This window comes from Diaphorina citri, unplaced genomic scaffold (genome assembly GCF_000475195.1).
Source record: "Diaphorina citri unplaced genomic scaffold, Diaci psyllid genome assembly version 1.1 scaffold186, whole genome shotgun sequence".
NCBI lineage: Eukaryota > Metazoa > Arthropoda > Insecta > Hemiptera > Psyllidae > Diaphorina > Diaphorina citri.
In genome coordinates, this window is record NW_007377623.1 from 50,059 (window position 1) to 76,488 (window position 26,430).

The 26,430-nt window shown below is 34.8% G+C and overlaps 2 protein-coding genes across 2 annotated transcripts; both read left to right on the forward strand.

The window, feature by feature from the left end:
* Nucleotides 1-4,558: 4,558 nt before the first annotated feature.
* Nucleotides 4,559-25,013, forward strand: LOC103505628 (cationic amino acid transporter 2-like). Its single transcript, XM_026820928.1, has 13 exons — nucleotides 4,559-4,635; nucleotides 11,405-11,635; nucleotides 17,588-17,796; nucleotides 18,217-18,388; nucleotides 19,882-20,067; nucleotides 20,531-20,679; nucleotides 20,921-21,060; nucleotides 21,496-21,688; nucleotides 22,282-22,520; nucleotides 22,979-23,117; nucleotides 23,335-23,573; nucleotides 24,023-24,150; nucleotides 24,468-25,013. Exons 2-13 carry the CDS (start codon nucleotides 11,461-11,463, stop codon nucleotides 24,719-24,721), a joined length of 2,223 nt encoding a protein of 740 aa, XP_026676729.1. The 5' UTR covers nucleotides 4,559-4,635; nucleotides 11,405-11,460; the 3' UTR covers nucleotides 24,722-25,013.
* Nucleotides 12,971-14,034, forward strand: LOC113465950 (cationic amino acid transporter 2-like). Its single transcript, XM_026820931.1, has 2 exons — nucleotides 12,971-13,095; nucleotides 13,413-14,034. The coding sequence occupies exons 1-2, from the start codon at nucleotides 12,978-12,980 to the stop codon at nucleotides 13,664-13,666; spliced, it is 372 nt and encodes a 123-aa protein (XP_026676732.1). The 5' UTR covers nucleotides 12,971-12,977; the 3' UTR covers nucleotides 13,667-14,034.
* Nucleotides 25,014-26,430: the final 1,417 nt, after the last annotated feature.

A 26,430-nucleotide genomic window follows, 5' to 3' on the forward strand; every position in this document is an offset into this window, starting at 1 on the left:
AATAGTAATCATCCAGTCGCGTCGGTATTTCATTCTACCACAAGTATTTAAGCACTTCTCCGTCCGCAAGACAAGACACAAGTCGTCACAAGACGACAAGACAGTTACATTCTATATAAATAATAAAGTAAATAAAAATACATTCTACATAAAAAATATAATATATAAATTCCATGTAACTTCTTCGAATGAAGGGAGCTCCGTGGGAGGTAAATCTTCCCGAGCATTATCTTTGAATGGACCTCGTCATTTTTTGTTCAGTCTATCTCCCATGTCATTAGTCAATGTCACGGTGAAAGCATTTTCTTTTTGCCACTGTGTGTCGTAGTCTAGCTAACTGCTAACTCAATTATTGAAACATTTGCAAGCGGTTGAACGGGGTAGTCGAAATGCGATCGTTTACGCTTTTTTTACTTGGGAGGAGGAGGAGAAGAGAGAAAAGAAGAGGAGGGAGAAGGAGAATGAAGGAGAGAAGAAGGATAAAGAGAAGGAAAAAAATAAGAAGGAGAAAGAGGAGAAGGAGGAGGAGAAGAAGAAGGAAGAGAAGGAGAAGGAGGAGAAGAAAGAGGATAAACAGAAGGAGAAGGAGGAGGAGGAGAAGAAGAAGGAAGAGGAAGAGGAGGAGAAGAAGAAGAAGGAAGAAGAAGACAAAGAAGAGAAAAAAAGATATAAAAAAAGCATTGGCCAGATAATTCCTTTTTTACTTTCCTTATCCTATAGCTTTTTGGCTTTTTGGCAGTTTTCGAACGTTTTTTTGGCGGTTTTCAGCTATACCGATTAAACGGTTAGAGATATTATAAAATTTTAGGGTATAAGGTATAAGAACAAGAACACCCAAAGAAGCATCATTCAATAGGACAAGGAAAGTCGTGTGATGTTCACACTAGATTTTTTTTTTCTTTTCTTTTAGGCGTTTTAACTATGTGTTGAAACATGTACTACATATGTGGAATTCACAATAATCTAATTTGAAATTTCTTTTATTGTTTCAGAATGAAAATTTTAGAATTTATTCCCACGCCTGGTCTGTTCTAACTTTAGGTTTGAAAGAGTGACACCGAGTTTTGCTATTAAAATAATGCTTGAACATATTCTACTATCTAGCTGGTACTTTCGAGTGAAGAGTGGGAGTGAAAATCTAGGTTGAAGTATTTCAAAATTGCAGTCTTTGACTCCTTTTTGAGTAGGTAGGTATCCGGATATTATGTAACTAAAATCCCTCATGAATCCTTTTCTCCCTGTATCTTTCACACTCTTATCCTTTCCTCTCTTTCTCTATCCATTTCCTCCCACATATATTTTCCCTTCTGAGGTAGAGACGGGAATTTTTTTCCCCGTATTTTTTTATTCATGATGGTTACCTTGTGGTAAGGTAAATATTACCATGGTCTTCATAAAGTGTACAATTTAGTTGTCAACCATAACTCTGAGGAAAATGCTACCGTAGACGTTCAATACAGCTATACATATTTTTCAACCTGGTTACTGTACCCATACATATTTTTCAACCTAGTAAGTATAAGGTTAGTACTAAGCAAACAATGTTGAAAATGCCTCTAATCGGTATACTTAGAGAGTACATTTTTGCATTTTTTCAAACGTCAAAGATGTTCTTTGCATAAAAAAAATCTACGTCTAAGATATACCTCGAAATAGTTGAATTATAATGCTCAAGTTATAGACCTGTCTTTAATTCGGTAGAATTGGCATCTCCACTAATTTGTAGGTATATGACATTAGAATGACCTGTTTCCTTTGATTTGTAAGCAATACTTACTCGGAGGTACAATATCAGAAACATAAATCTCCACCCACCCCTTTGATGGATTGATAAATTACAAGAAAATTAGAACAACATTTCAAAGTATCCACCCTGGTAGTCTGAAGAATTGGTTATAGTGCCCATTAAAAAGATGCATCAATGTAATGTGTTTGTAAAGCTTTTTTTTTCTTCGTAGAAAACGATACTTCCCCATTGAATGCTCACAAAGGGTTCCATTTATATTGGATATTAATATTTTTATAAAAATCTTCGTAGAAAACGATACTTCCCCATTGAATGCTCACAAAGGGTTCCATTTATATTGGATATTAATATTTTTATAAAAACATAAAACCTATCTTTTGTATTCATGGCGTCTTAGATATCAGCTATCAGATATGTACATAGATACCTATAGTCTTCATGCCACACAAAAGAATTCTATTATGAAAGTTTTTCCAGCTTTATCATTTTTAACAGGCAATAAGGTTTCAATATACTCGTAGTTAGGCTGTATTTTATGGAAACATTGTGTCTAGGTTGATGGATTTATGTAGAAGAGATAATTTTTCTTACTTAAGTGAAAAGGCAACATTGGCGGTAACTCAGTTTGCTATTTATTTTCAAAGCTGTCATCGCATCCCATGTCACAGAAATTACTATGGTTGTGCCAAGCTAACTTACTACATAGGCCGTTTATTACTACCTATATGATGATGATATATTATTATTTATGTACGTAGGTATACGTATTATCGAAGGTTACAATCAATTTGACACTAGATATGTATAAAATGACTGGGTTTTAGACTGGGAGCGTAAAAGGAATTTTCACTTATTTCAGTCTAGTGCTCATATAGTGTAAGATGATGTATTTTCTACTATTTCTATCTGTATATCTAGTAAAAGCGCGACTTACTATAAATTCATGTACCTATAAATTATTAATAAATTACTATTTAGTTTCTAATTAAATTATTTTATTTTTCTAGATCTTATAAAAGAGTTCCTGCCAAAATGAAAAATTTATCTACCTCTTAGACAACTCTGCACTGTAAATAACATTAGAAACGATTCAGTAGATTTTGCGGTTGACTAGAGAAACGATTTCAGTAAACAATGTAGAACAATTCTAGAAAATGGAGTAAAAGCCTGGATGGATTATGACAAAAATTGAAATTGCCATAAGGGCAGTCTCCCTTAGTTTATCAGGAACCCGAAATGTGGAACATTCTGATTTATAGGTACTCTATGATTCTTAGTTTAGAGGTCCTGGGTTACAATTCCGGCTAGTAGGTACCGACATTTTTATAACTTTTCCGTTCCAGAATGGACATACATAGATGTAAAAACAACGTACCCTGAAGTACTAGGCGACATCGACAGTATAAAGGTAACTCGCACTTCGTGCTCGGGAGGGGGGCTTCGCCCCCCTCCACCCCCCGGGGGCTTCGCGTGCTGGTTTGGTTGCACATAAAGTTGCTGGACCAGGAGTGATAATTTCATTTATAATTGCTGCAGTAGCGTCAATATTTTCAGGTAAATTTGACGCCCGTATTTTTCTAAACGCACTAAACAGTCTAAGCACACTAAACACATTTTTTCATAATCAAACAAGGTCTTACAGATGATGTATTGTATTATGTTGTTAAACCCATAAAATACACGAGACCTTGTTTAGAATGCTGGCGTAAAGGGACTTTTTAGTCTTCTTCAAGCAGGATGAACAAGGTATATTCTATTCTAAACTCCCTTTGACAATGTCAAGTTTTCGTAAGTGAATTTTTAAAATCATAAGCCTACGTAGGTCTTTTACTACATTTTTATTAAGTATTTATACCTATTATTATTAACCCTATAAAAGTTTAAATTGCACTAAGCAATGTTCAAAATTAATTTCCCTCATAAAGTATTACATTAATTTTTTACCTACTCCCTTTTTTGCACGTTGCTTGTTCGACATAAAAGTATTAGAGCAAGGTGAGAGGGGGGGGGGAGAGAAAAATAGCTCTCTCATTTCCTGAAAGATCTTTTCGGATTTTCCCTGACCGTGCGTATTACTGTGTAATTGCTACTGTGCAAGCTTTTGCTAAAAACTATTAGGTAAAACCTTTTGCTTCAGAAACTTAAGGAAATTACTAGTTTTCTTTTTTCTGCGAGTACCTAATATTCTACCCAGTACTTTTCTATAGTTCCTCAGCAGTGCTTAGGTTTTAGTGGAATGAATTGGAAATGGAAATTTTCATAATATTATGAACAATAATGTCCACATTTGATTTGTTGGCTATGAAACATCCAGCACGTAGTAAACATTCAAAACAGGAGAGTATGGTGCATACTTTTATTGAATTCCATGTAACTCGCTTGTTTATTGTTTCATTATTAATTAATATTAATATGAAATATGATTGGCCACCGCACTTCCTTTTCTGTCTGTGAATTATTTTGTTTACAATGGAAATTAAAACTGGACAGAATTATTGTGAAAATGTGTTGTTGAAAAGTTTTAATTCAATCATGTATGGAGATGATCTCCGAGAATTGAATTATATCTCGCTCTACAACTATGTGTATGAGTATACGTACATAATACACTTAGCTCTTGTTCTAATGCATTTGAAAGTGCTGGTTAAATAAATTCAAATTTCAAGTGAATATTTCCCATTTGGATAGCAAATAACAAATCAAATGGAAATGATATGATAAGTCCTCGGATGAAACTCACAAGTGGGAACGAGCCTTTGGTCGTTCAATGTTTCTGTTGTACCTATTGTAACGTGGCCGCTAAAAAGCTGGTTTGGTTGCACATAAAGTTGCTGGACCAGGAGTGATAATTTCGTTTATAATTGCTGCAGTAGCGTCAATATTTTCAGGTAAATTTGATGCTCGTATTTTTCTAAACGCACTAAACAGTCTAAGCACACTAAACACATTTTTTCATAATCAAACAAGGTCTTACAGATGATGTATTGTATCGATAAGTCCTGAAAAGTATTACCTTCATCTCATCAGTAATTGATTCCATTCAATTGAAGTAAATTACTCATTTTCATGATTAGAAAATGTATGTTTCACTCATCATTGAGTGATAAGTCCTCAAAAGTATTAGCTTCATCTCATCAGTAATTGATTCCATTCAATTGAAGTAAATTACTCATTTTCATGATTAGAAAATGTATGTTTCACTCATCATTGAGATGAGTGAAACGGGAGGCTTGTTATTACTTAATTAATTCAAATCTGCATTCTAGCGTGTAATCTAATTATGATCTTATGCTGAACTTCCCCACTCGAAATTTTCCGCTGCACTTGTTAACTTATCATTTGAAATTTTGAGAAATTAGGTTAAGTTGGATGTTGTTGGTTAGGACAATGAATATGAGGTAAGGTTAAATTGTCGAAAAGGCAGGTACTAGAAGTACCTCCCAATGTAGCATGTGGCGCGCATACACATGGAAGTTGGAAACCCCTGACTTAAAAGTTCAGCTTAACCATCAGTGGTTTATTAAAGTGGTCGATCCTTCATTTCTTCTCCTTCTGCTGCTTTTTCTTTTTTCAAAATTGTTTCTACTGCCTAAATATCGTTTAACACCTCTTTCACCATTACATGCTGACAGTGCTAAAATGACAGTCATTAACGTGCCTTTTTGTTGTGTAGTATCAGACAGATATATCAAACATGAATAAAAAACGAGAGGTAAAACGGATAAAATAAAATCCTATCACAAGTTTTTTAAATTGTTATTTTTGCATGAATTTATTCATTTCATCACAGAGCTCCACCAATCCACAGTAAAGTTTACCGCAGATTTCACGACAAGTATGAAAAAGTGGAAAGCACCACAAATTTAATTTCAGTTTTGTTCAACAACTGTAATCCAAAAGCTACGTTTTAATAAAACACCACAAAAACATTTCTTGGGAAACTACTAGCAGCCTGTCTGACACTCAGCATCTTGTCCTTCGGTGATTAAAACTTTCAAATCTCAAATTTTCGACGTTTCTTGAGAAATTCTAAAGTTTCGTCAATGCACCTGCTTGTGAATTTGTCAAGAAATAGAGACAATCCATTTTCAAAACGAACAATAAAAAAAGGACGAGGTATACCTAGGTATATTTCAATATTTATGTTTTGAATTGAATACCTCCTTGAAATTTTCATTTTGTATTATACGTCCCGTATACCTAAGCAGCACTGAAAAAAGGATAAGTTTACAGTATTTTCCTCCCTTGCCGTATAAAAAGTACCTACTCATCAATATCAATATTTAGTCAGCTCCCATGGCGTAGTGGTCACTGCGCTCGCCTTGCAGGCGGGAGACCCGAGTTCGATTCCCGGCGGGGTCAAGAAATTTGTATCATGCAAATTATTGATTCCGTGACTGGCTGTTGCGAGGCCCACTTAGCCTCGTGAGGAAAATGAGTAGCTATGTCATATAAATGCGCATAGCGACCGGTGCCAGCATGGTAGGTAAACATTGGATTTTAGGATTATTGAGATATTGGTAAAATCCTACAATGCTGCAGTGAGTACCAAAGTTGTGACATAATAACACAAAGAAACTGCATTTACATTACAATATCAATATTTTACTTTCTATTACCGATATGTATAGGGAACCTAGACATAATTATACAAGGCAACGAGAAAGTATTCGCAGCTGGTCAAAACTACATTTACATTACAATATATCAATATTTTACTTTCTATTACCGATATGTATAGGGAACCTAGACATAATTATACAAGGCAACGAGAAAGTATTCGCAGCTGGTCATTTTATCAAGTAATAGCAATAATTTTCCTTTAGAAAATTACTTTGTATACCGGCAAGTGCCTAGATAACTCTAACGTCCAGCAATAATGTATACGCAATGAACAATGTTTTGCATGGCTTTATCTTTTTGACATTGTATAATACATTATGGACAATTTATTGCCCATAATTATAATATATTTGTGCACAATATAGTTCATTTTATAATATAGTTTCTCTAGGTACTTCTTTATTATAATAATCTAGTGCTTACTGTACCTATCTGGTGTCCCCAGTAATTCATTTTCTATAATCTGTTTTAGTTTCGATCTAGTACCCCATGCAGTACCTACGATAACCGATAGCTTATCGTCCTTGGCTATGAAAGCTTCACATAATCCTTAGAGCAGTCCCTGAAACAAGATATTCCAATATCCTCTTCCCTTCATTTTTGATCCTTCTTCCATTTCTCTGGATAATTTTTCTTTCAGGTTTATAATAAATATTTCAAAAGTCAGTGCCACTTTCTTGTATCAAAGTTATGCTGGAATGTGCTTTGTTCAATGTTTATTCAAAATATAGATACGAAAATGAAAAAGTAAAAAAATGTCTTTTATAAAAACATAAAACCTATCTTTTGTATTCATGGCGTCTTAGATATCAGCTATCAGATATGTACATAGATACCTATAGTCTTCATGCCACACAAAAGAATTCTATTATGAAAGTTTTTCCAGCTTTATCATTTTTAACAGGCAATAAGGTTTCAATATACTCGTAGTTAGGCTGTGTTTATGGAAACATTGTGTCTAGGTTGATGGATTTATGTAGAAGAGATAATTTTTCTTACTTAAGTGAAAAGGCAACATTGGCGGTAACTCAGTTTGCTATTTATTTTCAAAGCTGTCATCGCATCCCATGTCACAGAAATTACTATGGTTGTGCCAAGCTAACTTACTACATAGGCCGTTTATTACTACCTATATGATGATGATATATTATTATTTATGTACGTAGGTATACGTATTATCGAAGGTTACAATCAATTTGACACTAGATATGTATAAAATGACTGGGTTTTAGACTGGGAGCGTAAAAGGAATTTTCACTTATTTCAGTCTAGTGCTCATATAGTGTAAGATGATGTATTTTCTACTATTTCTATCTGTATATCTAGTAAAAGCGCGACTTACTATAAATTCATGTACCTATAAATTATTAATAAATTACTATTTAGTTTCTAATTAAATTATTTTATTTTTCTAGATCTTATAAAAGAGTTCCTGCCAAAATGAAAAATTTATCTACCTTCTTATTTGTCCTTTATTTTATCTTATCTTTTTTGGTCTGGATATTTGTTTTACAATTTACTGTCAAGTTTTTACCTACCCTATGTATTTCTTTTGTTACAGAGATGTCTCACAACTCTTGATTTGACCTCACTGGGAGTAGGTTCCTGTGTGGGTACAGGGATGTATCTAGTTGCTGGTTTGTAATATAGTTCATTTTATTACCGTCCTCTAGGTACTTCTTTATTATAATAATCTAGTGCTTACTGTACCTATCTGGTGTCCCCAGTTATTCACTTTCTATAATCTATTTTAGTTTCGATCTAGTACCCCATGCAGTACCATAACCGACAGCTTACCGTCCTTGGCTATGAAAGCTTCACATAATCCTAAGAGCAGTCCCTGAAACAAGATATTCCAATATCCTCTTCCCTTCATTTTTGATCCTTTTTCCATTACTCTGGATAATTTTTCTTTCAGGTTTATAATAAATATTTCAAAAGTCAGTGCCATTTTCTTGTATCAAAGTTATGCTGGAATGTGCTTTGTTCAATGTTTATTCAAAATATAGATACGAAAATGAAAAAGTAAAAAAATGTCTAATATCTGACGCTTTTCTAGTGGCGTAGCGTGTATGTTATGCTTGTAATGTGGGATTACCCAAATATCTTGTAAACGGTAAGAGCTACGTATATCAAGTACGAGAGTTGACCTCCCTGAAGCTGAGGGTGGAAAAATGTAATTGTAGTTTTGGACGTATGGGTAAATTATAATGAATTTTAGAAGACTGAGCATTACATTTGATTTTCAAACTATATAACGCCACTGAAGCAAAGAGAGAATTCTATTCTGTCCTATTTATTCTAAAAATTCTATTCTATGAATTCAAAGAGAGAATTCTATCCCATAAGTATTATTTCGAATATGGATATTGAGAGTTTGTTCAATTTAATGCAAAATGCTACAATAATGCTTTTATTATTCTATGTATGAGTGGAAGTCGGAAGATAAGTAAGGCAAAAGTTGCGGTTTCATTGGATGCGTATTTATTTTATTTATTATTTTTTTGTACTTTAGTATTTAATTTTTCATCGCCTGAAAAATAATTCAAAGTAATGGGAACAAACAGATGAGATTATTCTTGATTTTATAGCGCCTGATTTTATAGACGAACGACATAGAAAACTAGAAATACGCATCCAATGGAACTGCAGCCTTCTACCAATCCCTATCCTGAAAGCTGCATTATAAATATTATAATGTGCTCAATGTTAGTAGGTAGATGAGAATAAACATTCATAGCTAGCAGTAATGCTCTTCAAGTCTTCAAATAGCATCTTACGGTAGATTTGGTATCTCCACCAATTCTCTCTAATCTGGGTATTCAATTTAGTGAAATTGTCATCTCCACCAATTTCAACAACAAAAATATACACTTGAGTGAAGGTAAACTTTACATATTATAGGAATGATACTGGGTAACGATATGTATCCTAACACAGTTCCTTACGATGAGATCGATCCGAAGGCAGGACTTGTACAGATGTTTGGTCATGTCGGTGCTTATAAATGTCAATACGTCGTTGCCATTGGTGCTTTAGCCGGTTTGACTGTCAGCATGTTTGGCTCCATGTTTCCTATGCCCCGAATCGGGTACGCCATGGCTCAGGACGGTCTCATTTTCAAGTAAGTTTTCGTCCCATAATAAGGGACAATTTATCGAGCAAGCTTTCGTCCCATTACCCATAATAATGGACAATTTATCAAGTAAGTCTTCTACCCATAACCCATAGTAAGAGACAAATTATCAATTAAGTATTCGTCCCATAAGGGAAAATTTATTAATAAATTTTTGTCCCATAACCCATGAAAAAGTCCGCAAAGTTGAAACAACATTGAGAAAACACGGTTAGAAAAACTAATTATCCAACCTTGTTTATACTGTGAGAGTTTTCATTCTCATTCTGGTAGGGCATGTAATATTCCATTCTATTTGAATGGCTAAGAGGCAGAGCGGACTAAGTCCAAAAAAAAGCGTTTTGAGATAAATGGAGTTAAAGTTTAGGACTAGCCCAAGTTTGGAATAGAGATAGCCATTTTGTTTTTACTCCCATTTCAACACTAAAGGGAAGTTAGCAACCAATTAAAAAGTAAAATAAGATCTTTTCCTTCTGTTTCCAATAATTACAATACTCAAAAAGTCAATTTTTGGGCTTGGTCCGCTCTGCCTTTTACCCATTAGGCTGTTGTTTTTTCTAATTATTATCCTGTTATTTTTTCCAGGGAGCTGAGTCATGTATTACCTCTCACCGGTACTCCAGTATTTGCCACCTTCACCCTCGGCCTTGCAAAAATAAGATCTTTTCGTGCTGTTTCCAATGATATACAATACTCAAAAAGTCAATTTTTGGGCTTGGTCCGCTCTGCCTTTTACCCATTAGGCTGTTGTTTTTTTCTAATCATTATCCTGTTATTTTTTCCAGGGAGCTGAGTCATGTATTACCTCTCACCGGTACTCCAGTATTTGCCACCTTCACCCTCGGCCTTGCTGCCGCTGTAGTGGCACTCCTCATCAGCTTAGAAGTCCTGGTTGAAATGATGTCAATAGGTGAATATAATACGAATCCCCTTCAGAAATGAGCTATTCAGTTCGAACGAAAGTCAGAACTTTGGGTCGGGGTTGTTTTCACATTTTTTCCCTCGCAAGTTAGACTTACAACTGAAATTCCGTCTTTCCTATAGGCCTAAATGCCCTAAAAGGTATGATCTGGTGTCCCGGAACTTTATGGCCACTCTGTATTTATATAATTGGTTTGGTTTGAAACTAGAAGCATTGTTCAGTGATGCATAAGGCGAAGTATTAAAGACAAAGTTATAAAGTATGCTCCGTCTGAAAACATAAATTTCAAAAGCAGGAGCAGTGCATCGAAATAAACAAAGCCTTTTCGAAATACTCTTTCCTAACACCTAAATCAGGTCAGTGAATATGAAGCACATTGAAACTTTCGCGAACTTGATAAAGATTTCCTCGGCATCTTCATTAAATAGATTTAGTTAGTAGGATAGTGGGTCATCCTAGCGTTAAAACAAACAAATTTCAAATATTAACACTATTCTAAACACTACAATGTTACAATACTCTTGAGATAGCAAAACCGAAACACAACAGCATCATCACGTAAAGTTTATTTAGAACATTTGAGGTTTCGTGGTTCCTGTGGAGGGTATGTATAGTAATGATACGTATTTTAGTAATAATTCTAGGATTGCTTGGTAAACTGGAGAGAACTTAATTAGATATTTTATAACTGTTATACGTAAATGTTGTTAATCAAAATATTAATACATTAGCTTGGAGATGCAATGTATGCTATTCTGAATTCCCTTATGCTGGGGTTCACCAACTCGGGGTTGAGATGAAACGAGGATTTCCCTATACATACCCAGGTCAACCTCGGATTGAACTCAATCCTGAGACAATCAACGGCCGTAAAACTCGACCTTATTTAGACTGCGGGGGTAAAGGGACTTTTCAGTCTCATCCTACCGGTATAAATGAGGTATATTCTATTCTATTTTTATTCTTTTGCTTCCAGGAGCTTGCTATGCCGAATTCGGTGTCCGAGTGCCTCATACGACTGGATCGGCATACATGTACAGTTACGTAACCGTAGGTGAATTCATAGCGTTTGTAATAGGCTGGAATATGGTTCTAGAGTATTTGATAGGCACGTCGGCGTGCGCGTGTGCCCTCAGTGCGTGTTTTGATACGCTGACTCACGGTGCCATTTCGAGCTCAATAAAGACATCGTTCGGTACTATATTTGGTAAGTAGTCCATACTTTACAGTCTAAAGGTTCGTTCCCACTTGCCGTTCGGAAAAAATCGTGTCGTGTGTAGTGGGAATACTCTCATTTAAATTAGATTGCCTGCAGGACATTCGAAAAAAAAAATCGGATGAAACTCACAAGTGGGAACGAGCCTTTGGTCGTTCAATGTTTCTGTTGTACCTATTGTAACGTGGCCGCTAAAAGAGATAAAAGTAAATATTTACGTATTGAAGTTGAAGTGTCAATGAAATGTCAGGCCTAAAGAGGTTCAAAAGTTCGAGAAGTGTATTGAAGTAATAAAATAAGCTGCAAATTACATTTTGTGTGGTTATCTGTACAACACACCTTGTGCTTCGGATATTTTTATATTTTGTTCTCGTTGTTTGAACAAGTAATCGGAAAAACTTTAGCCCAACGTTTCCCAATATGTGTTGTAATACATATTTCATACAGTCTCCTGGTAAAGTCGATATTTTGTCCATTTTTAGACACAATGTTCTCGGGATATGTCGGTGAAGGTACTTTTCTGAAGTAGGCGACTTAGACGAGGGGAAAAGCATGTTTCTTACTTTCTTTTATCGAGCTTCGAGCTTAGGATAGAAACAGACATAAATTTGTTTACAAGCCTGGAAAGGGATGTGTCTAAGAAATCCTTGGGGATTTTTTAACTTTCTTCCTTGTAGTAGGTATAGGACAGTAGGTACCAAAGTAACTTTTTTTTTTCTTTTCTTGATATACAGAGCGTTCAAAAAGTCTTGGAACCCCTGAATATTTTTTGAATGGCTAAAGATGAGAAACTGAAATTTGGGTTGGTGTTTTATCTTTTGAAATTCAACTTTTTGAAATAGTCTCCAAGTTTTGGCCGGTGCCAGGGTCGGCCATAGGGGGGTCGACTTCAAAATCTTAAATAGGAACCCCCTAATTGTGATACATAAAATTAAAGGCCTTAAAAAACGTAGTACTTTAATACAAGTTTGAGCTTGATCCAACAACCAGGGCCGGAGTTATGGTCTATTCAATTTTTAATTTTAGGGGGTCCCCCCTAAAATTAAATTTGTCCTACCAGGGGGCAGTACTGTATCAATAAAGAGGTGCTCTAATATCCCGTTCTAAGCTGACAACAAATAGATTTTTCCCTTTTAGTCGTTCTTGGTTTGAGACCGAAAGGTCTTTCTTTTGTTGGCATTGTAAATTAAATGTTTGGGTAGTACTAATTACATTACACTGAAATGAGGGTCTTTTTGACGAAATTCCTGTGTGTGGAGTCCAGTATATAGGACTATTACACCCCATAGTACTAATTTAATATTGTCATGTTTTTGATTTCAGAAAAATCCTCATGTTTAAAACTCCCTGTGTGCCATTTGTCCCTGTTATCGCCATCACTGTAAATATTTACCTCATCCTTAAACTTCATTATCTCACGTTAATCCGATTCACCATTTGGATGACATTAGGTAAGTTTGAAATTCACTGAAAGTCGGTCTAACAAATAATGTACAACATTTTATTACGTGCATTGACTCGGAGTAAACAGTATGTATGTACATTGTCATTTATTTCAAAGTTGTTTCAGAGGAATCAACGTATTGAGAAATTTTCAACTCATTTTCATGAAAGTGAGCTGTCAGGTAAAAGGGTTGAAAATTTAGCCTAGGCAGGGCCAATACGTACTCAAGGATAATACCTAACTTTTAAATCCTATGATTTTTTTTTTTTTTTTTTTTCAAATGATAATAAATAATCTAAATCTGATTTCAATCTCGTTCCTCAGGTTTCATAATGTACTTCTACTATGGAATCAAGCACAGCACTCTAGAAGAAGGCTCAGACAATATAGAATTAGAAGCCACCGTAGTCAATAGTCAAATCAAAGTCCCGAAAAAAGCTCCCGCCAAGGAGAACTTCGAGCAATATGACATGACTGAGTATGATAAGAGGCCTACTGCTTCCAGCGAACCCAAAACGTCTTATTCCAAAGAGGATCTCTTTGTTCCTGCGTCCGCTTTTCCTACTTGGGATGACTAAACCTCTTGGGAAAAAAAATTCCACGAGGAATCACTTCTTGTTCGCAAGCAATGGAATGGATTCTGAGAAATGAAACTTGTGATTTAGAAATTGACAGGTATTATGTCAAAAGTAATACTCAATTTTTTTACTCAGATTTAGGGTTTTCACCTACATTATATCTATGAGTATAAGTTTCAAACTAATGTGATTTCTCTATATGATACGTATACGAATCCAGAGTTGTACAGCTAAATACCTGAATAAACAGCAAACGTATTTATAAACGCCAGATGTCTATCATATATCAACATCATGGTCAATTTCGGTATAGGTTAGATCCTTATAATGATTTAGCTTATTTATCTGTTGATACAAGAAAACTTCTTCTTCTTATGTAATATTTTATTTTATTTTTAAAACAACCTTTGTTGCCTAAATTGTATGGAAGTGATTAGAGACCCTTACGAAGAGTTGTAGTATGGGATCTCGATTCTTATTGGCTGGCAAAGCTAGGTAACATTTCCTAACCAGTTTGTGGATTCCTCGGCTCGCTCACTAATCAGAACAAGACTTACCTACTATGATTTTAATCTTAATCCAACTTTCGTACTTGTCTGCTGTCACTTTCCTGAATGTATTGATCATGCTATAAATATATGAGATAAAATTTTCATCAATAGTAATTTATAAATATTTCAGAAAAAATATACCATTTTTTGTTATAACATTACATTCGCAATTTTACTTTTTCTCTGAATTCCATAATTTTCCCTTTTCAGCATAAAAATTATTTATGTAATTAATTATCAGAAGTCGTATTACGGTAATAGGGAAGGGTAACCACTCACGAGTGAGTGATTTCATGGAGACAGAAATGACGATCGACTATAAAGTATTATATTTATTTGAACATAAGAAAGTAGGTAAGTAAGCAAACAAGACATATTTATTTCAAAACTGATATTTTGCTAGACCAGTACTCCAGTTTCATATTTTGACATTAAATTGATTGCAACCTTAATACCTAGTTAGCAGATGTTTTCTCGGTGGAATTCGATTCGGAGGTTGGTGGTTTAAGCCAACTTTGGAAATTGGTAGTTACCTACCTAGCTACCCTACCTAAGACGTATATTAATATTGTAGCAATAAATAAATATGTAAATAAAATACAGGAGTGGTACGAGAATAAAAGCATAATATGAGGAAGTAGTAAAAACATCTAGAGCAATGTGATGAAATATGAAACATTGGTTTTTTCAAAATCGCATTAGTCGAGTTTCAGCAAAGTGTGAAAAAATTAAAAAATATTTTTTTACGTAAGTACAGGATTGTTGCGAAGGACTCTGAAACTTGAAATAACACAAAGTATAGAAATAATCACAATAGAAAATATAATTATTATTCTTGCTGGTGAGCTTTTTGGGCTGGGGGCAATTTTAAGCTTAACTGCACTGATGGGATTTTCCATGAGTAAACGCAAGTGTTTTTCATTTCCCGTCCAGTAAAGGAGACAAAAAAAACCTTGTTATATTTTTCAAACTCTTTTTTATTATTAATATAATATTTTAATAAGGATTAAAAACCACCTTACGTGGAGGGTATTACCTATGGTTTCACACTGAACACATTTAATTTGTTTTGTTTAGAATATTTTCGTGTTATCATACTAACTTATTATGTCCATAGGTTATTTCTTCTAACTAAAAATTAAGGGAATAAGGAATTGTCATATTGTTATAGAATTTGTATATTATTGAAGATTATGAAATAAAGAACAAAGTGAAAATTAAAAGCCCATTATTACCTATTACCTTAAAGCCCAAAGTAAGAAGAGAAAAAGGATTTTTTTTTCTTCTTCTTCTTCTTATATAGATAGGTAGGTACATATTCCTGTACTTGTACTTACCTACCTACCATTGGGGGTTACCGCAAGTATAATCGCAATATAACATCAATAACACACACTTTAACTACACAAAATTCCAGCATTTGAATGTATTGATGAATATGATAAATATATTGAGATAAATATTCCGTACCTTGCCAAATAGCATTAATAATGATGACCACTGCAACCTTCTTTCTTGCATTTTCTTTGAAATCTCCGTCACTTTGATTTTGCCTCTGATTATCTCGTTTCTTATCCTGTCCATTCTTGTTACTCCACAGCTCCATCTCAGCATCCTCATCTCTGCAACTTCTAGCCTCTTTTCCTGACCTTTTTTCACAAGCCAAGTTTCTAAGCCATAGATCATGGCAGGCCTTATAACTGTTCGATAGATTTTACCTTTCATATTCATATTCATTTTACGATCACACAAAACTCCAGACATTCTCTTCCAGTTCATCCAAGCTGCAGGCCAAGTTTCTAAGCCATAGATCATGGCAGGCCTTATAACTGTTCGATAGATTTTACCTTTCATCTTCATATTCATTTTACGATCACACAAAACTCCAGACATTCTCTTCCAGTTCATCCAAGCTGCATTCACTCGATGTCCTATCTCACAATCCAAATCTCCTTCTTGACTTATGGTTGATCCTAGGTACTTGAATTTCTCTACTATGTTCAACTCTTGTCTCTCTAGATGTAATCTCTGACCTCTAGTCATTCCAAAGTTCATTTGCACTGTCTTTGCCCTGATACAAGAAAACTAACAGTACATATTACATAATTACCAATGGGTGCCTGTTTGATAAAGATTATGCCCGTCTATTGCCATCAGTTCAGAGTGGCACAGTAGATAAAATATTATTTTAAATTTGAAGAGTTTTATGAGTTTAGAACTAAAATGTATCCCGATTTCGTCAGATTTAAATATTTAATTTGTAAAGAACAAAGACTTTTATTATTTATCATAGTAATGTAGATAGGGCAGCATCATACCAAATTTAATATTATTTAATTTATTACAGTTTGTGATTTTTAAAGTCACAATAATTTTATTAAAACTATTTATTTGTGTAAACTTTTATTGACATTCAATAATGTATAAAATACTCATTTCTTTATTTTTTCTTGAAATATAAATTTCATTGGTTAACTTTTTTTGATATTCTGTAAAATGTTACTTTTTGTTATTTCTGAGTAATAAATTATTTACTAAGTAGGAAAGGTACTATGTGAGGATTGAACATTCATTGTAATATTAAATATTGTATTTAAATTAAATAAATAAATACTGTAGTTAAATAAAGAAGTAGGCAACGATTTGCCTCTTTTATAATTTAGTTCAACAGTGAAAATAAATATAAATTTCACGTTATATTTTGTTACATTTATTTTAAGTAGGTATTTGATTCTGTCATTATTTTTGAACTACTTATTCTGATTTAATTCTTTTGATTTTTTTCGTTCTTCATATTTTATATTTTTACTCTTGTACCTCTGTGCCGACGAATCTTTGTTTGTTCAATTAGTTTTTATTTACCTAGTCAATCAATTTTATTCGTAGGATTACATGATTACCTATAGAAATACATAATTATAAACAGACAAAAAAGTCCCATTCGACAATTTAAAAACTACAGAAATAGTACCTTCTGACTCGTATTTAGATCAACCAGAACTTTGTAGACAAAACGCTTTGGTAAGAACATAAGCTGTGAGGTTTGTTATCTAATACAAAGAAAATTCGAAACGGCGAAAGAATGTTTGGCGCATTGCATATCTGTTATGTTGTCAGGCGTTCATACAATTTGTTGCCTGAGTGTACAACGTTCCATTTGCCAAGTAGTTTTCTTTTCTTGTTATTGTTACAAAACTATTTTTATTATTTTAAGGTGCGGATTTCATTTCAAATAAAAGATATTAAATACCTATACCTAATTATGTTTACTCCGTTTCACTTTTTGACCTATTTTCATCGAAGTTTAAAAATTTGTTTGAATTTTAGTCTAATAAATTTATGATCATAGGCATGAGATTTCACTTTTCAGGTCGACCGCCAGATTTCCTGGCCTTTCTGATAACGATTCTCATGATGATACTACTGGCGGCCGGTGTTCGCAAATCCCTGCTGTTCAATAACGTGTTGAACACGATAAATTTAGCGGCATGGGTGTTCATCATGTCGGCGGGCCTGTTTTACATTAACACCGACAACTGGAATTTACACGGCGGTTTCTTGCCCCGAGGATGGTCAGGGGTAAGTCTTGGAGTTTTTTTTTTTTTACTTTTTCTGAGTGAATTTTTTACTCTTCTTTAAGTGCGAAAATATAATGTAGAAACTACATAGTATAAATTTTCATAGTATGAAACTGGAACGAGATTTTAATTGACCTTATTTCGGAATTTATGTCCTCGATTATTGGGAGTTGGTGAACGCCAGGGCAATTTTGCAAGAACTTGGTTGAAAACAAATAAAACCGAGAATTACCAGTAACTTCCCATTAGTCATTCTGTGAGGAAATCACGTAATCAGGAGGTCATGGGTTCAAATCACATTAAAGGCATGGAATTTTATCCTTTTTTTACTTTCTTTTCTAATTTTCTGACCTTTTTTTTCTAATTTTCTGACAATTTCTTTTCTAATTTCATAATTTTCCGGTGCTTTGTTCTCCTCTAGGTCTTCACAGGGGCAGCTACGTGTTTCTATGCCTTCATTGGGTTCGACATTATAGCAACTACTGGGGAAGAGGCACATAACCCCAAGAGATCAATTCCTCTAGCCATATTGATCAGTTTGTGTATAATTCTAGCAGCATACGTTACGTCTTCTATGATTTTAACTTTGGTTGGTAAGTAAAATTTAATAATAATTGTAGTTTTGTACAAAGTAAAATAGGTATGAATCCCACAAAACTTCAAAATACATAAGACCTTGTTTAGACTACGGGTGTAAAGAGCCTTTTCAGTCGTATCTAAGCAGGATAAACAAGGTATATTCTAGTATACTATATTATATTATATTTATAAATTATATCATATGTATTATATTAAATTTTAATATACGAGTATTTTACCCCTGACTTTGCTTTGAACACTATTCTAAACACTACAATGTTACTATACTCTTGAGATAGCAAAACCGAAACACAACAGCATCATCACGTAAAGTTTATTTAGAACATTTGAGGTTTCGTGGTTCCTGTGGAGTTATGTTTAAACAAAACTTTGTTTACACTTTTACCAAGAATGAGGTGGAAGTTTTAGAATAATGAATGAACACACTTCTAGTTCTATTTTATTTCATCAAGTTGATTGGGTGAAGGTTCACTTAATAGCTTTGGCATTTTAGAGGGTACGAACCTACGAACTTTCAGGGTTTTGTACGTGTATGTATAATATTTGTTGGATTTATCTCCATAATTATTTTCTATGTATTACATGAGCAATATTGACAATTGGATAACTGCTTTACTTTTTAATATTTGTTGGATTTATCTCCATAATTATTTTCTATGTATTACATGAGCAATATTGACAATTGGATAACTGCTTTACTTTTTATTGACCAAATTAAATTCTAAATTGAAAGACTGAAAGCATTTTGTTTTCACACTTACCTACCATAAAAAAAAAACGCGAGTGATTTGTTGAATGACTAGCAACTTAACAACTTGATTCGAAGTTTCTCTACTTCCTGAGAATATGACAATGGTAAACAGTAAACACCCTCTCCTTGCAAACAAGATGCAGTACCTTCCTGTTATCCTGAATCCTTGTTCTTCCTTTTCAATGCCTTTACACGACATACATGTTTTAGTTTGAAGTATTACATTATACCTACTCTAAACTTTTCTAAAGTAAATAAACTAAAGTTGGGTACTCTAAAATGTGTATCTTCATTAATTTCAAGTTTTAGTCTAAAGTTTTCCGCGTAGAATCTACATACTATCGATTATTCATGTAAAACAACTTGGATGTAACTTTTAGAAAACTCATCATTGTTGAATAATAAACTTGTTCTTTCCAAAGGGAAGTTGAGTATCATCAAATTCAAATAGAATAGATCAATGTCTTCAAATACCCCTTGAAAATATAATTTCATAAAATATTATAAGACTTTCGTTACATTACATGCATGTAATGAATGTGGGAGTCATTAATGCTTTTTGCTAAATCAATCTCCTTCTAAAACTTAATTAAAGTTTGTATAAAGTCAAAATGAGACTGTACGTGTACATATACACGGCTACTCGGCTAAATTATAATGCTCTGTAGATATTCGTTTTTATTCAACACACATTTTTTAAGTCAACTCTATAAATGATTATAAATTTGGTTTCAGGTACACTATTGGCTTACACACTGGTGTCTACTTGTGTTTTGATCCTAAGATATCAACCGGGATCAACAAACCTAATGGATCTATTGCCAGAATCTTTGAAAACTCCAATCAAGGGATCACCTTCCAAGGAATACATAGCTAATGGACAGGTTTGTCAAACGTTTCTTGTAGCTTTAGATCTGGGAAGCCGGGAACTGTGAGAGTAAACTACTTTCTAATCGTATACTGGCAGTATAAACAAGGTATATTCTATTCTAATTCTACCTGTCAGAATGATCAAATTCTAAAGTTATCAGAAGTCTGCCAATATTATTATTTTAATTCACACTCTCCTCCTCCTCTTTTTTTTTTTAGAATAGATCAATGTCTTCAAATACCCCTTGAAAATATAATTTCCTAAAATATTATAAGACTTTCGTTACATTACATGCATGTAATGAATGTGGGAGTCATTAGTGCTTTTTGCTAAATCAATCTCCTTCTAAAACTAAATTAAAGTTTGTACAAAGTCAAAATGAGACTGTACGACGTACGTGTACATATACACGGCTACTCGGCTAAATTATAATGTTCTGTAGATATTTGTTTTTATTCAACACACATTTTTTTTTTAAGTCAACTCTATAAATGATTATAAATTTGGTTTCAGGTACACTATTGGCTTACACACTGGTGTCTACTTGTGTTTTGATCCTAAGATATCAACCGGGATCAACAAACCTAATGGATCTATTGCCAGAATCTTTGAAAACTCCAATCAAGGGATCACCTTCCAAGGAATACATAGCTAATGGACAGGTTTGTCAAACGTTTTTTGTGGCTTTAGATCTGGGAAGCCGGGAACTGCGAGAGTTTACTTTCTGTCCTATACTTTCTAGTCGTATACTGGCAGTATAAACAAGGTATATTCTATTCTAATTCCACCTGTCAGAATGATCAAATTCTAAAGTTATCAGAAGTCTGCCAATATTATTATTTTAATTCACACTCTCCTCCTCCTCTTTTTTTTTTTTTTTTTTTTTTTTTTTTTTGCCTGCTTTATCCAGAACAACTCAAGTCCAGTCTAAAAGATATTCAACCCAGACCTCCTCCTAGTCCAGAAAATCCCACTGATTTCCAGTCAGACACATTATTGCAGCAACAGAAACAGAGGATCATGGTGAGGCGAGTGACAAGGAGGTAAGTAGAGAGGAGAAAAGAATGGAGGGAGAAGACAAAACAGAAGAACAGAAGAGGGAAGAAAAGTAGAGAAGACAAGAAGAGGAGAGCAGAGAAGAAATGTGAGAAGAGAGGACTACAGGAGAGAAAAGAGAAGAAGGGTGAAGAAAGAGAAGTAAAGAGACGAGAGGTGGAGGAAAAGAACAGAGAATGAAGAGAAAAGAGAAGAAGAGGAGGGGGAGAGAGAAGAGATAAGGGAAAGGAAGATAAGATAAAACAGAGAAGAAAGAGGAAGTATAAAAATATTTTTAGAATGGCTCAGGACTTCGTAATACTGTGATACCCACAAAAACTGAAAAAAGTAAGCTTCACCAAAAATAATTATTTAGATTTCCTGATTAAAATCGATTTTTCTTCAATTCAATTCAATTTTAATTTAATTTCTTGCTTCCTCAGTTCTCCAGATTCGGACGATACGTACGCCGAAGAGAGTGAGGAGTGTTCGATGCGCGATGACCAATATTTGGTGTCGGACCGAATAGAGGGCAAATTCTACGGTTCTGTACATGGCACGGGAACAGCGGGAGGCACCAGTTCAAATCCCCTCAACATCGGGCCTAGTTTAGAACAAATTCAGAGGAAAATTCACGTGAGTTTCCATTTCCCAAGCTCGATATTCATTTCCTATTCACGATATTACAGAACGAGTCTTGCTCGATTCGTGAAAATTAAATAGAAACAGACACTAAAGAGGGATTAAAAAAAATTTCAGTTTATCTTCATTTCTGTTCAGTTCCTTCCACAGAAGGTTTTGTAGTCTAAGAAAAGAATAGAATATACCCTGTTAATCCTCCAAGAATGAGACTGAAAAGTCCCTTTACTCTCACAGTCTAAACAAGGTCTTATGTAGGTATTTGGTACAAAAAAGGTGTAAAAATAAGAGAGCTTCTTTTTCCTTTATATTATTGTTAAAAATAAACTATTTCAATTCACTGCAATTACAGGCTGCCACATACCTCTGTCCCACTATTTTCCCACTACACCACTGAGGTTGGTCTAACTATTTCAATTCAATTACAGGCTGCCACATACCTCTGTCCCGCTATTTTCCCACTACACCACTGAGGTTGGTCTAACTATTTCAATTCAATTCAATTACAGGCTGCCACATACCTCTGTCCCGCTATTTTCGCACTACACCACTGAGGTTGGTCTAACTATTTCAATTCAATTCAATTACAGGCTGCCACATACCTCTGTCCCGCTATTTTCCCCTGGGTGGACACAGGACCTCCCACCGAAGAATCTGGAATCCTGGTCATCAAACTCGTTGGAGTCCTGTATGTCCTTATTATCCTGCTGGACGTCACAATGAAACTGTTTCTCGGGTCCATGGGCTCCATCACACAGTTCATTGTGTATGCCTTCATATTTGCCATCATTGGCATTCTGTTAGTTATATCGAGAAAACCTCAGAACAAGTAAGTTTCGCTGCGCCCGTTCATTCGTGTAAGCTTAACCCATCTTTTAGGGGCTCTGTACCCCCACCACCACCACCACCTTAGCCTTAGAGTGAGCTTTTTGTGTATATCGTTAGAGAAAAGTCACAACACATAAAATAATAATTATCATATAAAAATGATACCTTTGTAGACTAAAATTAAATTCTTAATTTGTAAACAAAATTATATCAATAAACAGGTGCTCTAATATCCCGTTCTAAGCTGACAACAAATAGATTTTTCCCTTTTAGTCGTTCTTGGTTTGAGATCGAAAGGTCTTTCTTTTGTTGGCATTGTAAATTAAATGTTTGGGTAGTACTAATTACATTACACTGAAATGAGGGTCTTTTTGACGAAATTCCTGTGTGTGGAGTCCAGTATGTAGGACTATTACACCCCATAGTACTAATTTAATATTGTCATGTTTTTGATTTCAGAAAAATCCTCATGTTCAAAACTCCCTGTGTGCCATTTGTCCCTGTTATCGCCATCACTGTAAATATTTACCTCATCCTTAAACTTCATTATCTCACGTTAATCCCAGAACTTCTATCACTTGACTTGGACTCGAACCTGGCTCCAGATTCAGGATAAACCGTGCTAACCACTACACCACTGTAGTGCAGTGGTTAACGCGTTGGACTTCGGATCTAGAGGTTAGTGGTTCGAGTTCATTAAATTTATCTAGGTGTAACAATATTGGGGAACGATATGTGTGACAAGTTTCAAGTTAAAAATTCTTCCACTACACCACTGAGGTTGGTCTAACTATTTCAATTCACTGCAATTACAGGCTGCCACATACCTCTGTCCCGCTATTTTCCCCTGGGTGGACACAGGACCTCCCACCGAAGAATCTGGAATCCTGGTCATCAAACTTGTTGGAGTCCTGTATGTCCTTATTATCCTGCTGGACGTCACAATGAAACTGTTCCTCGGGTCCATGGGCTCCATCACACAGTTCATTGTGTATGCCTTCATATTTGCCATCATTGGTATTCTGTTAGTTATATCGAGAAAACCTCAGAACAAGTAAGTTTCGCTGCGCCCGTGCATTCGTGTAAGCTTAACCCATCTTTTAGGGGCTCTGTACCCCCACCACCTAAGCCTCACAGTGGGCTTTTTGTGTATATCGTTAGAGAAAAGTCACAACACATAAAATAATAATTATCATATAAAAATGATACCTTTGTAGACTAAAATTAAATTCTTAATTTGTAAACAAAATTATATCAATAAAGAGGTGCTCTAATATCCCGTTCTAAGCTGACAACAAATAGATTTTTCCCTTTTAGTCGTTCTTGGTTTGAGACCGAAAGGTCTTTCTTTTGTTGGCATTGTAAATTAAATGTTTGGGTAGTACTAATTACATTACACTGAAATGAGGGTCTTTTTGACGAAATTCCTGTGTGTGGAGTCCAGTATGTAGGACTATTACACCCCATAGTACTAATTTAATATTGTCATGTTTTTGATTTCAGAAAAATCCTCATGTTCAAAACTCCCTGTGTGCCATTTGTCCCTGTTATCGCCATCACTGTAAATATTTACCTCATCCTTAAACTTCATTATCTCACGTTAATCCGATTCACCATTTGGATGACATTAGGTAAGTTTGAAATTCACTGAAAGTCGGTCTAACAAATAATGTACAACATTTTATTACGTGCATTGACTCGGAGTAAACAGTATGTATGTACATTGTCATTTATTTCAAAGTTGTTTCAGAGGAATCAACGTATTGAGAAATTTTCAACTCATTTTCATGAAAGTGAGCTGTCAGGTAAAAGGGTTGAAAATTTAGCCTAGGCAGGGCCAATACGTACTCAAGGATAATACCTAACTTTTAAATCCTATGATTTTTTTTTTTTTTTTTTTTCAAATGATAATAAATAATCTAAATCTGATTTCAATCTCGTTCCTCAGGTTTCATAATGTACTTCTACTATGGAATCAAGCACAGCACTCTAGAAGAAGGCTCAGACAATATAGAATTAGAAGCCACCGTAGTCAATAGTCAAATCAAAGTCCCGAAAAAAGCTCCCGCCAAGGAGAACTTCGAGCAATATGACATGACTGAGTATGATAAGAGGCCTACTGCTTCCAGCGAACCCAAAACGTCTTATTCCAAAGAGGATCTCTTTGTTCCTGCGTCCGCTTTTCCTACTTGGGATGACTAAACCTCTTGGGAAAAAAAATTCCACGAGGAATCACTTCTTGTTCGCAAGCAATGGAATGGATTCTGAGAAATGAAACTTGTGATTTAGAAATTGACAGGTATTATGTCAAAAGTAATACTCAATTTTTTTACTCAGATTTAGGGTTTTCACCTACATTATATCTATGAGTATAAGTTTCAAACTAATGTGATTTCTCTATATGATACGTATACGAATCCAGAGTTGTACAGCTAAATACCTGAATAAACAGCAAACGTATTTATAAACGCCAGATGTCTATCATATATCAACATCATGGTCAATTTCAGGAAAAAAAACTTCCCACGAGGAATCACTTCTTGTTCGAAAGCAATGGAATGGATTCTGAGAAATGTGATTTAGAAATTGACAGGTAGGTTTTATGTCAAAAGTAATACTCAATTTTTTTACTCAGATTTAGGCTTTTCACCTACATTATATCTATGAGTATAAATTTCAAACTAATGTGATTTCTCTATATGATACGTATACGAATCCAGAGTTGTACAGCTAAATACGTGAATAAACAGCAAACGTATTTATAAACGCCAGATGTCTATCATTTATCAACATCATGGTCAATTTCGGTATAGGTTAGATCCTTATAATGATTTAGCTTATTTATCTGTTGATACAAGAAAACTTCTTCTTCTTCTTCTTCTTCTTCAGAAGTTTCTGCAAACTTAGGGGATGGTCTAACTTATGTACTTATTATTGTTTATAAATACATTGCTTATTCAATTCAATTCTACTTTACCTTTTCCCGTTCAAACGGGGTCGGTATTTCGTGTCAGTCTCTTCCACTCCGTTCTATTATGGACCTCATTTCCAGATAGCTGCTTCTCACATAGATCTTCGTTCACCCAGTTTTTCCATCTCTTCTTTGGTCTACCTCTTGCTCTCTTTCCTTCCACTTCTATTCTTGCCACTTTCTTCCCCACATAGTTCTCGCGTCCGTTCTATTATGGACCTCATTTCCAGATAGCTCCTTCTCACATAGATCTTCGTTCACACAGTTTCTCTTCTTTGGTCTACCTCTTGCTCTCTTTCCTTCCACTTCTATTCTTGCCACTTTCTTCCCCACATAGTTCTCGCCTCTTCTCTCGGCGAGGGGAAAAGCATGTTTCTTACTTTCTTTTATCGAGCTTCGAGCTTAGGATAGAAACAGACATAAATTTGTTTACCAGCCTGGAAAGGGATGTGTCTAAGAAATCCTTGGGGATTTTTTAACTTTCTTCCTTGTAGTAGGTACAGGATAGTAGGTACCAAAGTAACTTTTTTTTTTCTTTTCTTGATATACAGAGCGTTCAAAAAGTCTTGGAACCCCTGAATATTTTTTGAATGGATCCAGAACAACTCAAGTCCAGTCTAAAAGATATTCAACCCAGACCTCCTCCTAGTCCAGAAAATCCCACTGATTTCCAGTCAGACACATTATTGCAGCAACAGAAACAGAGGATCATGGTGAGGCGAGTGACAAGGAGGTAAGTAGAGAGGAGAAAAGAACGGAGGGAGAAGACAAAACAGAAGAGGGAAGAAAAGTAGAGAAGACAAGAAGAGGAGAGCAGAGAAGAAATGTGAGAAGAAAGGACTAGAGGAGAGAAAAGAGAAGAAGGGTGAAGAAAGAGAAGTAAAGAGACGAGAGGTGGAGGAAAAGAACAGAGAATGAAGAGAAAAGAGAAGCATCAGGC

What these genes read in the sequence shown, in the direction of transcription:
- LOC113465950 (XM_026820931.1), top strand. Translation starts at nt 12,978, where the DNA reads ATGTTTAAAACTCCCTGTGTGCCATTTGTCCCTGTTATCGCCATCACT. An exon ending in CACCATTTGGATGACATTAG is followed by an intron (nt 13,096 to 13,412) that starts GTAAGTTTGAAA and finishes CTCGTTCCTCAG; the next exon opens with GTTTCATAATGTACTTCTAC.
- LOC103505628 (XM_026820928.1), top strand. Translation starts at nt 11,461, where the DNA reads ATGTACAGTTACGTAACCGTAGGTGAATTCATAGCGTTTGTAATAGGC. An exon ending in TCGAGAAAACCTCAGAACAA is followed by an intron (nt 22,521 to 22,978) that starts GTAAGTTTCGCT and finishes TTTTGATTTCAG; the next exon opens with AAAAATCCTCATGTTCAAAA. An exon ending in TCGAGAAAACCTCAGAACAA is followed by an intron (nt 23,574 to 24,022) that starts GTAAGTTTCGCT and finishes TTTTGATTTCAG; the next exon opens with AAAAATCCTCATGTTCAAAA.